General features: G+C 33.7%; 1 protein-coding gene across 2 annotated transcripts in view; it reads right to left on the minus strand.

Annotated features, from left to right (window-relative positions):
• LOC130820546 (mitochondrial import inner membrane translocase subunit TIM44-2-like) overlaps positions 1–12,150 on the minus strand; it is a 12,671-nt gene extending 521 nt beyond the window's left edge. For both annotated transcript variants that reach the window (XR_009045229.1, XM_057685960.1), the window contains exons 1-14: positions 11,797–12,150; positions 11,549–11,661; positions 10,469–10,552; positions 10,093–10,168; positions 8,289–8,333; positions 7,811–8,182; positions 7,663–7,731; positions 3,095–3,159; positions 2,928–2,996; positions 2,777–2,849; positions 2,563–2,667; positions 823–894; positions 659–721; positions 1–119 (exon numbers count right to left, since the gene is read on the minus strand). The exon at positions 1–119 is cut by the window's left edge. Coding sequence is in view for 1 of the 2 variants with exons in the window: in XM_057685960.1 (XP_057541943.1) it covers positions 1–119; positions 659–721; positions 823–894; positions 2,563–2,667; positions 2,777–2,849; positions 2,928–2,996; positions 3,095–3,159; positions 7,663–7,731; positions 7,811–8,182; positions 8,289–8,333; positions 10,093–10,168; positions 10,469–10,552; positions 11,549–11,661; positions 11,797–11,874 (1,403 nt within the window). In the remaining variant the exon portion in view is untranslated. The remainder of the gene's footprint in view (positions 120–658; positions 722–822; positions 895–2,562; positions 2,668–2,776; positions 2,850–2,927; positions 2,997–3,094; positions 3,160–7,662; positions 7,732–7,810; positions 8,183–8,288; positions 8,334–10,092; positions 10,169–10,468; positions 10,553–11,548; positions 11,662–11,796) is intronic.
• Between the last annotated feature and the right edge of the window lie 1,914 nt (positions 12,151–14,064).

The raw sequence follows: 14,064 nt of genomic DNA on the forward strand, positions 1-14,064 counted from the left end.
GCGATGCCAAGTTGTTGCATCTCCCTTAGCCTCCACATTGAGTAAATAGCATCCTCATCAATATCTTCTGGCTCAATTTGTTGCATAGCCCATGCGTAATATACAGTATGAATAGTGTCCTGCATCATCAATACCAACCAAAGAAAGCCCATAATACATTTTTTGCAAAGCTCTTGTATTATGGAGGAGCTTACAGTCTGGATCCGACCCTAAAAATAGGGTCTAGGTAAGAATCGGGTCCAAGGCCGACCGACCCCAATAACAGAATGACCCAACTGAACCTGAGAATGACCCATAAGTTTTTTTAAATAAAAAGCCAAGTAGACACAAAGATCAAGCGCAACACAAGGTCGAGAAAACCTGATCTGAAATGTCATACTTGAACCCCAGCCCAAGCACCCAATTTGACAGCTTAAGACAATACATAATAGTCTCTCAAATAAGAAGACTAGACAGCATCAATATTAAAGAATTGATTTAAAAATTATCTATAAAAAATAGACTCGTACAGAAGAAATGAACACTACTCATCATATTCATAGGTTGAATGAAAGCAAAAAAATTCAAGTAGCTGAAGTGCTATGAAGCACTTTCACCCACCAAATTCAAATGTAAAGCCAACACAAACAAACAAAAAGAAAAAGGGATTCCAAAATACCTTGCTTCCCTCCTTTATTGAACCTTGTTTATCACGTACACAATACACTTGCTGTGTTTGAAACTGAAGTAGAGCAGTAACAAATGTCGGTAGCTATAAATGCAGCCTTACAGCAATATAATTTTCCACAAAAATCCCCCAATAATAGTATTTAAACTGCTTACCGCAAGAATAATAATGGGACTTGAACCCATCATTTTTGTCTCTCTAACATCCACCTCAGATACATGCAAAATCTGTTTTCATTAGAAACACATACCAGGGAAGTTCATAACAGGTCCAAAATGTAAGAATCAGAGTTAGTATTAGAAAGGGAAGACAATTCTGCATAGTAATATGCACCACAAAATAAACTTGTGGTCTTATGAACAATCAGGGTTGGCCTCTAGCCCTTTATTTTCTCCGAAACTTGTATATACAGGCTAAGTTTGTAAGAAATGTATCTCATTTGATCAAATTATGGACCAGGGTAAGAGAGAAAGGTATGGTCCCCCCACCCAACTTGCAGATCATGGTGCTAGATGAGAGTATTATAATAGATTGGGAGTAGTTGTAGACTACTATTTTCTTGTTATCACCAACAAAGAAAAGGCTGCGTACATCCGACCCTCCAAACTCCGCCTAATTGGGAGGCTAGGTTAAGGGAAAAAACGATAACCCTTTGCTCAAGAAAAGCCATGCTATTCTTATAGTCTCACAATAATATATTCAAAATGGATACACCATCAGTCCCTAAGTATTGTCTGGAATTTGGTTGGGCACAAGAATAAATCAGTAGAAACCTTACAACAAGAGAAAAAAAAAGGTAAGATGAAGAATGGGAATGCAATTTTAAAAGTTGATATTCGATTAGATTCCACTACCCCAATGTCAACAAGTGGCTCCCGCCTAAATGGGGTTTGGGAGCTTGAATATACGCAACCTTAAGTCTTTAAATAAGAAAGAGGTTATTGACCCATATTTGTAAAACATCATTTTCAATTTCACACAAATAAGAAACACATGATTTAATGAGATATATCACAACAGTCTAATTTGATTATAATTATAAAGGATGATGTGATCCAATGAAAATTTAAGTGTGAAAAAAATTTGGGGCAACCTCAAATTGGACAATGTAAACAAGCATCAAGAAGCAAAGCAAGTACAATTCTACATCAACGTATTCATCGTAAATAAAATTTGGCAGCATCTACAAAGGTATTACTATTGAGCAATCCAGCCAAGTTATTAACTCTTGAGGTTCATCTTCAATTCTTGATCCCCTCATAAAACAAACAAAGGAAAAAAGAACCCCACAAAAAAGAAATAATGTTTACAAATTCTCAAATGAGACGGTCTCTTGGTGAGACTATTTTTATTGGGTTGGTCCAATGTACATTTACTACCTTAAAATGATTACTGATAATCTTAAAGTGATCAGTTAAAATTCAAAGTGATCATTTTTAGTCTTCAAGTGATTAATTATAACCTTAAGTGATTCATTAGAATAATGAACTAATTATATGATACCGTATCATGCTGAAACGTTCTCATACAAGACGAGTTGAATAATGTTTTAATGGAATTCAAATTGCAGTTAAAAGTGTACCAATTATTTTTCAGCCCTTCCCTAAACCCTAATAATACTTGCCATTCTATTAGGAACATCATGAAAAAATAAAATAAAATAAAACTAAATAATAAGTAATTTATTAAGAATAAAGTTTGACATAGCAATCAAAGATGCTAACTGAAAAATAAATTACAATGGCAAGGAATCATCATTGAATAATTCTTTCCATATAGGTACTCAGTTGAGATAACATATCCACTGAATGGCATTCAACAAATTATGGGAATACATGCCTGATTGAGAAACCACTAGAATACATATATTAAGTGACTAGATTGCAACAACTAACCTTGTTATCAAAGAAAATATCTTGGCTTTCATAAGCTTTATGCTCCGCTTTACACCGCTCCACAACTTCTGGGCTACAATATTTTTCCAATACTTTAAAGTTTCCCTATACACAGAAATTTTTAAGAGAAATAAGCACACTACTTCAGAAAAGAAGCCCAATGAAAGATGTGCAAAAAGGGTTCATCAATTTTTTTGAGGTTTTCAACGTTCACCTTGAGGTATGCATTCAAAATTGGCTTGATGACTTCTTGAACCTCAGCTACAAAATCAGGCAAAGAAAAGGAGCTGGCAGCAAAGGATATGTAAGTTTTAGAAGGTAATACCCACCCTAAAAATTATTAACTAGCATTTAACATTACATACGGATCACGACGGCGAATTTCTTTGAATGACATTGCAGCATCATTTTCTCCAAAAACTCTGTCATTAAGACTGGGAAGCAAGCAAAGGGACATGGAAAAGAATCAGCAATGAAAAGTCTAATAACTAATCTCATACTGTAAAAACACAATGTATGTAAGTGAACTTACTCCTGAATTTTATGGACAACAGGGCTATCACTAGTCTCCCACCTCTCCTGTAAATCCTCTGCTAACTGACACAGATTTGTATCATGTATAATCAAATGAAAGTAAAAATTAAAAAAAAAAAAAAAAAAAAAAAAAAAAAAAAAAAACAAAACAAAACAAAAACAAAAAAACTACAAAAAAAATATTTTCACAGTTCTTCAAAATAAAAATGCAAATGATACTAACAGCAAATGACAATAAACCAACAAATCTTATTTCCAGCTTATTAAAATCTTTTAGCTGGTACTTGAAAGATGCTATAGAATGACGTATGATGCATTTCATGCAAAAGACTAGGTGATTTGGTGGAGATATCAAGGAAATCATAAGAGTTCAAGAAGTACAAAATTGCATATTCATTAAAATAAGAACATAAATAGAGTTAATTGTGACGGAATGATTAGTGGTTACCCAAAAACGTAGTAGAACTATAAAAGTGTGTGAATCAATAATAAAATTATGAAAGATAAGATGACAGAGTGCAGTGAATGCAATTCAAACCTATCCAAATTGACTAATTCTTGAGAAAGAGAAATGATAAGGGAAAGAAATAGAACCATAATGTCATACTAAGTGAATGTGAAGCCATCTGCACATACTTGAATATTTATAGTCCTAGATTTCTATATGCAATTAAGCCCGCACAGGAATAAAATCTACGGAGGCAAATAATTCTGATGGTCCCTAAAAGAAAAATATGTTGAAGTCTTTGTTGATATATTCGTTGATGATGCATTGTATCACTCGTGGAGCTAAAAAAATTATAAGAGAATTATAAGTCAGTAAAGTAGTTAAAGGATATGTGGTGGAATAAAAGGGTAAGGGTGGGAATAGAGTAAAGATAGAAACGTGTAGGATTGTGGAGAATGTTCCAAATACAAGACAAAAACAAGTTGGTATTCAAGTAGGCCTTGAGAGAAAAGGAGAAAGATATTTAAAAGATAGCTAAAAGGAGACAAGTGATCACAGAGAATCTTAGTCTAGTGAAGAGTGTGAATGATAAACACTATAACACTCTTGTCCAAGATGAAGTGATCAAGGAAAAAAGAGTATTTTGACTCTTTGAGAAGTTAATCAAGGATAAATACTATAACACTCTTGTACAACACACATTATGATGGAATGTGTTGAAGAGAACACGATAATATACAAAGTAAATAAATAGAATAAGCTTGAAAATAATGAGGCAAACAAAAGAAATGAGTCCAAGTAGTATTAACTCCATGTGATAATCCGAGACATTTGGTAACTTTAATGGTAAGTGAAATTGAATTGGTTAAACCAGTTCAATATGACAAACATTAAAGGATAAATAATGTCGTACCTATCTACAAAAAGAAATAGGATATGCACATTTAGTCTAACTATTAGTTTAATACTCCTCAAGATATGCATGAAAGTTTGTGCCAAAGGTTTTCAATCATAATTGGCCTACACCAAGGTTCTTTTGCATTGAGCTCATTTTTGTTTGCATTACTTATAGATTAGCTAACAACGGAGCTTTTTCAAGTGAGTGCTTCAAGTACCTGAATTCAAATTTTCAAACGAATCTATATTGACAAAGATGTGAAACAAAGGATTAAGTTTGGGTGGTTCAATTGGAGAGGTGTGAATAAAATATCATAAGAACAAAGTGAGCCACTAAATGAATGTTTTATTACACTAGAATTACATAAACAAAACTACATACTGAAAAGGTTTGGTTTTTGGAAAACATACCCTAAAGAATAGAATTCAAAACAAGGACACAAGAAAGATTTGCATATATTCCAAACGAGATCAATAAAATTGTTTACATTGATTTGCTAAGAGTTTAAAAACAACACATACGAAAGGATCTTGGAGTCTTATATATTTAAGACAGATTAGAGAAAATCGTTAACTTTGATATAGAAACAGGACCAGCCCTAATCAAAGGCGAGATGGGTGCCCATAGCCCATTACTTCTCCTTCTCAATAGTTAGAAAAATTAGCAATTTACTACGTTGAAAGTCCAAAATATTCACAACAAAATTTAGACAAATTAAGTTATTTATGAAACATTTGTTAAGTAAATATTAAGACAATATAATTTGTATGATTTGTTAAGTTTAGTCAAGATTTTCATTTATAGTATCTCTTTAACATAGGTAATTGAAAACGACGCTATATTAGAAAACAAACAATGTGATTCCAACTCCAATATCACCTAGATCGAAGGTATGAAGTTTTGTAATGAACAAATTACACTTTCAATGAAATAAACGTTTGTAAGAGAAAATAATGCAATAAAATGACACAAAGATTTAACGAGGTTCACCCAAGGCTACGTCCTCCAGTGTGTAGTATCTCACTTATATTATCACAAAGGAGTTCAAAAAACTCTCAAATGGAGAATTACAACAGAGAAGAGATTAGGCTTGTGTTTAAGCTTAGGGATGTTTGTGGATGATTTGATGAGCATATGAGACCTCTATTTATAGAGGTGATTACATTTAATAAGATTCCTTACTTAATACAAAGATTAAATGGCATATTAAACTACTCCAAGAAACAGAACGCCAAAAATCAACATCCCATGTGCACAGCAACAGTGTGCTCGTTCAAGCTTTACCGTGGCTCGTTCGAGCACTTCACAAAATGGCTTCTAGACTGCTGCAGACCACATGCCTATTCGAGCAGTATTGTGCTCGTTCGAGCATAGTGTAGTCAAGCTTCTGAAGTTGATGCTCTTTCAAGGCATTGGCCTAATCTTCAAGTTCCTCGTTCAAAGCACCTTAAGGGACCTTTGCAATTCATCATTAAATCATTCATCATGAATCGTAATTCTTGTATTTCAGTGTCTTCATCAATGTACCCATTACATTAAGCATTGAACACCAACTTAAACACCATCATTAACACACAAATTAACCCACCAACTTAACTACACATTAAGTGAGTAGCTTAAACACCCTAAAGATTCCACTTCTATGCATTCATACTAACGCATAGTCTTTATATGGTGCACTCAAGTCACCGTTGACATTAACAGTAATAATTTGTATTCTTGTTTGGTTTGGGAAAAAAAAAACTACGCAGATGTCTTAATTACTAATCTAGCCATTAGCATAAATTTAGCTTTGTTAAATACTTAGTTGGTCGGACCTATTTGATATTTTTAAATTAGAAAAATTAGAATAAAAATTAGATATTTTTTCTCTTAAGCTATTTTCCCCTAGAATGGATTTTGAATCCCAATTACTACACATCAAATCTCCATATCAATCCATTGTAGTTAACTTCCCTTCTTTGAAACTCACTCCCATAACTTACATTGGATGACGTACTCAGATTTAAACTATTCTAAAGAATATAGTGACTTCTCCATGTCGTCCTTTGGTTTCATCAAGACCGATTACTTTATTATGCTATTGTTGGTACTCTATCCCTTCCTATTATGGCTCTTATAACTACTACCAACACATCCCTTAGGGCATGACAAATCCATCGTGAGCTCATGCACACAAGAACCCATAACGCCACACTCCATCAACCGATTAACATGTAAAGTAACGACTATACATATTTTTAATTGGGCCAAAACCTACTATTTCACCCAGGCCCTAAAAATTTTAGGGCGGCATTCAAATATGACATTGATAATAGAAGTGAAGAATGATATAATTGAGGATTGAGGACAATAAATAAGTCAATAAATGAAATAAAAATGAATGAAGGAGAATATATCTATATGATCATTGAAAATGATTTTCTTATTTGTACTTTAGTATTTGAAGGGCGGAATAAAGTATAATTTTGTCAACAATGATGTTTCACGTTGATTTGTTTTGATTCATGTAACAAACCCCATATGGTTGAGATTAAGGCTTTCCTGGTGTTGTACTGTTGAGCTGTGTACAAAAGCAAGACTGAGAAATAAACTAATTAAAAAAGTCGACAATTAGAATTTTGAGGAAACATGGATAAGAAAGAGACAAGTTAAAGATGACTAAATAAACTAATTAAAAAAGTCAGAATTTAGAATGTTGAGGAAACATGGATGAGAAAGAGGCAAGTTAAAGATGACATGAATCATATGACTGAAGAACCACAAAAAAAAAAATTAAGATCAACAAGAGCATATAACAATAAATAGGAGATGAGGAGAATATATGTGGAGAACAATTGGAATTGAGTTCTTAGTTTTCATAAATATTTTAGTATACACAGTTGAAGGAATTATAATCATTGATATCAACGATTTCTCATGATTCATATAAGTGACTTCATATTTTGGGAATAAGTATTAGCATTAAAGTTGTGTGATATCACATATTTTGATTAACACTAACAAAATGTGGTAGAAGTATGAGCACAATCATTGAGTCACTTTTCAAGCGTACTGAATATTCATGGTTCTCCACAAGACCAAGTCCAAGCCAAGCCAGAAACACGACCACGAGTACACCATGCAGTCAATTATTATATGCGATAATTTCCACATCAAAAGCATCACTTATGCAAAAACGAAAATAAAAAGTGCACAAACAACTGTACTCAAAGTGTACCTCTTGGCTCTTAGTTACCATAGGCCCACTCATCTTTGTCGCACGTTTGAACATTGGATGGCTTTGCATCTAGGGCAACAAAGATTCTAGATCAATTGCGGCACTATAATAAACTCAAGAGCAGCGATCATATGTAGTAAAATATCACCTTTTCTTTCACTTCCTCCCACTTTTTGCTCCATGCGGATAGCTTCACTGGTACCACAACAATTTCAGTTCTATCACTCGTTTCTCCTGTTGATGATGAAGCATAATGCATTCGTTTCCTTCTATTCGGTTTTCCGCTCAATTCTTCCTTCACTAAGTTATAACTCCTCTTGGCCAAATCAGCCACCTTTGCTTCCTTCAATGCATGGAAGGATGATGAAATCTTGGTAGAAGATGAAGCAAAAGTTGACCTAATTTTACCCAACAATGTCTCAGCTGAACCACTAGGTACAGATTGTTGTCGTTGCTCACCAGATGAAGCATTATTAGACGCAAAAGGCCCTTGGCCCCCCAAACTAAGACTTTCTTTGACCTGTATAAAAGAAGACAACACAGTTATGAATATGCCGGAAATCGAAAATTGATACATGTAGAATATAGAAAAAGAATATTTATATTACAAAACAAACTACACAAACCTCCTCACTTGCAGCTGATATCTTGTCTTTCGTATATGCAGAAACCTGCAGGAAGTAAAAGACAAGTTGATTGTAAAATTGTAAGACATACAAAAACAAAAATGCTTCCACAAAAGAGAATGCCTAAGCCTCAATCCCAAAATAAGCTTCGCCGGCATAAACTTCAAACAAATCAATGTGATATCGGTAACAACTCAAACAAATTCTTCCAAATCAACAGATCTTCTGTCCCTCCACATTCAGCAATCAAACTTGCTTTCAGTTTTGAACGACGTTGGAGATTATAAACAATAACAAGCAAGGAAAGCTAATCTTCCTAAAATGTCAGTATAAATGGTGAAAATGGTAATGAAAAGTTAGTGTAATTTTGGTAGGAAAATCTCTTGACAAGTCAATGGCATGCTTGTTTTCTACATCAATCATCTCATTTTCTTAACAAAATTCATTTCAAATGGGTCATCAAAGGGATGCGGAAAAAGTAATTCTATATTACGAGAGATTTTATCTTTAGCTAAAAATATTATGTAATTCTATCAGGGTTTTGAGAGAGGATTATAAATTCTACATTCTTAGCATAGGGATATCATGCTAATACAATAGATTTCACAGCAACGAGTTATTTGAATAAGCATAAAAGTGCATGACATCTATCGACTATTGCGTTGCGTGCTATGGAAGCATTTGATTCTTAGCTTGAAAAATTACTTCCACTATTATTTTGTAGTTTATAAAATTTTGATCAAATCAATCCTCACAAACTTACATTTTGGTTAAAACAATGAATTTCAACATTTTAGTTTCGGTAATGTCAAAAAAATTATTACAAAAAAAGTCTCTATCCTTCTTACTAGTTTAATAGTTTCCACTTTGATGCCATTTCATTGCACTTAATAAAATCTTATGCAAGCCTGATGATACTTAATAACTTCTTTTTTGACCTAGTATATAATTTCTACTTAATCTATCACTTCTTATGCTTCCTCTTTGCGGCCACTGGAGAAAGATGATAAGAGATATGAGGACTAGAAAATCTTGTTTACCAGGCATCAAGGATTCAAATATTCAATTGCTCACACTATGTGTTTCCTCTTGCTACCAATACTTGGACTTCCCCCTTGCATACCCCCTTCTCTACTAAGAGAAGGTGATTAGAATTATACTATTCTATAGTATCATATTATTGTCACAATTAACTTACCCATAATCTACGACATTGATCATCACAGGTAAGGACATAGTGCAAACTTCAAAATAACCCCATGAAAGCAAAGCAGAGTAAACAGATCTTTTTTTACCATGGAGGGTTAACATAATGAACAATTCCATTCCAGTAAACTTGTGTTCATGCCATTGAATAATTGAATTTGAACCTTTCTATTAAGGAGGGTTAATGGTGCTTTTGCTTGCAACATGTTCCCGATTTGGTACCATGTTTCACAACTAAATTCTATGTCTCCAGCATAACAATGTTCTTATTTAAAGTTTTCGGACAAAAATTTGAATTTATCTTGACCTATCTAACTCAAAATTTCACAGATTTTTTTGAGCTTGTGTGAACTAGTGTGAACTTGCATGAAGACTGATGACTTGTGAACTCTTCAAAGCATCTGAACTTTGCTCTACCTTTTGGGAGTTTTGCTTAGCTGTTTTGAACTTACATTGAATAAGTAGAAGCAAGATGAATGGAAAAACCCCTAAAGTATGAGGATTGAAAACAGCAAGCATATTTGGGAAACAAAAACATAAAAATGCCTCTATTTGTATAACAAAGAGCACAAAAATAGTATTTAATCAAGAAGTTTACCTTTTTTGCAGTGACTTCAGCTTCTGTCCACACACCATCAACATGCTTGTGCAGCTGCTGAGTTGTCTGCTTTATTCTGCATAAAGCATTAATCAGATCAAGCCTCTCATAGACCATCAACGAGACCAGCGGTCAAGTCTATAAAGCCGAGGGAATGGAGGGAATAAATTAGCATTTCCTTCAAAAACATTTCAATATGGAAGTACTTTTATTTGATTATTTGAAATGGAAAGAAAACAATTTAATCCCATTTGTTATCATTCACTGCCCCCCCTTCCACATCTAAACAAGAGAATATGTCACCTTCACTTTCCCTTCCTTCCCAGTTCCTTCATCCAAATACACTTTCAGAAAAGTGACTAATTAATTACATTACCTGACTTTCAGATCTTCTTTTACTCCTCTCAACTCTTGTGCCTTCTCCTTAAGTTGATTAACTGACTGTTGGAATTGCTTATTACTTCCACAGAGTAAATAACATACAATTAAAAGGAAAATTCAAATAAAAATCCACATAAAAATAAAAAACCACACTTAAAGAAAACAATCATCATTATCAAAGACACACGCCAATTACTTAATCATTACATACGAACAAAACTTATGAAGGAAACTAAGAAAAACAAAGTATATCCCAAACTAATGACTGACACAATCGAGAGCAACACATATTTTTTCAAAGAGAAAAAATGGCTCGCCAATAATAAAAAATGAACACTCGAAACAACATATTCATTGACTCCTTGACAAAGAAGACAGATGGGTCAACAAGATTAGTTTAATCTTTCGATCCCTCTATAATGACAAACAAAACGAGTTAAGGAATGCAAGTTTAATGGAGCTTACTGTGAGTACTCTATCAAACCAGTCCAGTCACTCGTCCCCCACAAATTGCAAATTGAAATGAGTGAATATTAAGCCATTTTGGACTACTATTGGACAAGTTACAAACTCATATAGCGAATTAAGTAGTTCGTTATCGTTGCGCATGAGCTGAACTCAAAGGGAACAATTGAACAACTACTAACTGCCAATGACAATGAACGACATATTATTTTATCTTCTAATGATGGGTCTTATGATTAATTATATATACCAACTAGGCAACTCAATCCCGGATAGCTACCGCTTAAATTTGGTTATTTGCAAAAACAGTTATTGCACGATTATGAAGTATCTTCAAATTCTATATGCAAAATCATAATTAACCAAGTAAAATCAGCTAAAATTTCCAACCATAAACAACTTATCAGCATTTCTGTAAATATTATGACCCCTTTTAAAACAATCTCTTATAACCTAATTAGCTCAGAGCCAGCAAAAACTAAAACAAATGTAACACACATTCGAGCAAACAACGTATATATTCATAACAAAAAAATATATCTGAAAAATCAATGTAACATGCATTAATTTACAAATTGATTACAAAACACATGAATAGACAAAATTATACCTGCTGGTTTCACCTTTAATTTTTTTGGAGAATTCATTAAACACACTAAATTGACGATTAGATGTATGATGAACTCCGTTATTTAACTTTAACCTCGATTCTGATAGTTGAAACTGCAAGAAAAAATCTTAAATAATTTGATAGAATTTATTAAACACACTAATTTGATAGATGAAGCTGCAAGAAAAGATTTTAAATAATTATGAAAAATAATAGAGGAAGAAAAATGACAAGGACAAGAAGAGAACCTGTTGTTTATTGAGGAGGAATTGAAGGTAGAGACGTTTATTGGAGATGAAGAAATCACGAAGCTTTCTGGACGCCATTTTTTGAGAGAAACTTTTCCGAAAAACAATAGCGCTTGAAGCAAGAAGACGATGAACTAGAACAAAACTAAAGCCCTACTCTTAAACCTCTGTTTTTTTCCCCCTCCGCATATTTGGCTTTTGCCTTATTGAAATCAAATGAAAGGGAATAGTTTCGGTTAGAGTAGAGGTGATCATGGGCGGCCCGGCCCGCCGGCCCGGTCCAACCCGGCCCGAAAAAGTGAGGGTTTGGGTGTCAAAATATAGCCCGATGGGCGGGTTTGGGTAGAAAATAAGTGGCCCGATTTTTTTTGGGACGGGTTTGGGATTTGGCATTTGGCCCGCGGGCCGGCCCGGCCCGGCCCGAAAAAGTGTGTGTTCATGATTTGCATTTTATAATATGTAACAATTGTATTTGATTATTTCAATTATTTTTAATTTGTGTTTTAAATTATGTATAATAAGCAACAATTGTATTTGTAGTTTTGTGAATTTCTTTGTCTTTTTTGGTTTTATTTATTTTAGTTTTATATTTTTATTTTTTTGGTTATTTACAAATCACGGTGATTGATTAGAAATTATTAAATAAAAAAATGAGAGTTTTAATTTAAAGCATTATTGATGAGTGCTTTTAGATTGGATAAATAAATTTTACATAAAAATTTAAAAATTATAAAGTTATTTAAATTTTACATAATATGTATAAATAATATATTACATAGGCCCGCAAAAGCCCGCAAGCCCGCAAAAGCCCGCACAGTACGGGTTTGGGCAAGAACCTTTTGGCCCGCACTTTGGCCCGACCCGGCCCGGCCCGCATCAATGGACAGATTTTTGCCTCTCGGCCCGGCCCGGCCCAGTGTTTTGATCACCTCTAGGTTAGAGGTGTTTAGGTGATCGGGTCGGTTTCGAACGGGTGTCATTTGGTTCGGTTGCATTTTGGATTGGTTATTTTTCGGCTGTGTGTTACAACGGGTCATACTCGGGTCGAGTCGGTTAGTCACGGTTCGATTGGAGATCGGTTATTCAAGCTATCGGGTTAGCATCAGTTCGGTGTCGGTTGAAGTTCGTGTCAAGTGTCAATCGGTCTCGGGTTGTCATCGATTACTAATTGGTTCGGTTTTTTCGGGTACAGATCAGATTCGAGTTTTTTTTTTAAATCAAAATTAAGCTACGTATTACTAATTACTATCGATCAAATCAATATCAAATTAAGTTGTTAGTCAATTTTTAATTGATGACAAGATTTCCTTTATTTAAAGCAAAATAGTTAAAATGCAAATCAATTAGTAATCATTATTACTTTATTACTTTTACTTGTTTGACCGGAAATTAAAATTATAAAGTTCTATCAATATTCATCTAATTCGATTAAAAGTAGTTAAATAAACATTGACCATTGATTATTAACTCTAAATATAGGAAACCATGTATTTATAAAATTTAATTTATTAAAATATCTAATACTTTATTAGATTAACAAATAAGATGATTGAATATGAGTCTTTTATACTTCTATGTTAAAAATTGGTTCAGGTTTACAGCGATTCGATCTAAAATTCATTCGGGTTAAGTCGGTTTTAGCCGGATAGAATTCGGTTTCGAGCATGATTCGGGTCGGATATGACTCAGGTCAGTCATTATTAGGTTCGGGTAATCTCGGTTAACGGTTATGTGTCGGTTACAAAAATCGGTTACAACTCGGGTTCAGCTTTCCCATTTTCGATTGTCAACCGGTTCTGATACAATTTTGGTTCGGGTACTGTCGGTTCGATAACCCAAAAAAAGGAACACATTTTCGGGTCGGTTTACTTTCGGTTTTGGTTCGAATTTTCGAGTCGGATCACTTTTGAACAGCTCTAGTTTCGGTAATAACAGCCTTTAAATTTTTGGGGTTTTTGTAAATTATACTATAAAAGTTTTCTTTTTGCCAATAACTATAACTAAATTATTAAAGTCTACACAATTCAGGTCAAGTGACCGTTGACTAATTACAAATGACCTTTGACCAGTCTAAATAATTACTGACCATTACCCCCTCCGAACCAATTTAGCTATCACATTTCCTTATTTGGCAAAACCATATCAATTGTCACATTTCTATTTTTGTCAATCTTTTTTTTACCTAAATACCCTTAGTTCACACATGTAATTACGAATATATCCCTATATATCCTACTTACCCAAACTAATTAACTAAATAACCCAACA

The sequence above is a fragment of the Amaranthus tricolor genome, chromosome 8, assembly GCF_026212465.1.
Source record: "Amaranthus tricolor cultivar Red isolate AtriRed21 chromosome 8, ASM2621246v1, whole genome shotgun sequence".
Taxonomy (NCBI): Eukaryota; Viridiplantae; Streptophyta; class Magnoliopsida; order Caryophyllales; family Amaranthaceae; genus Amaranthus; species Amaranthus tricolor.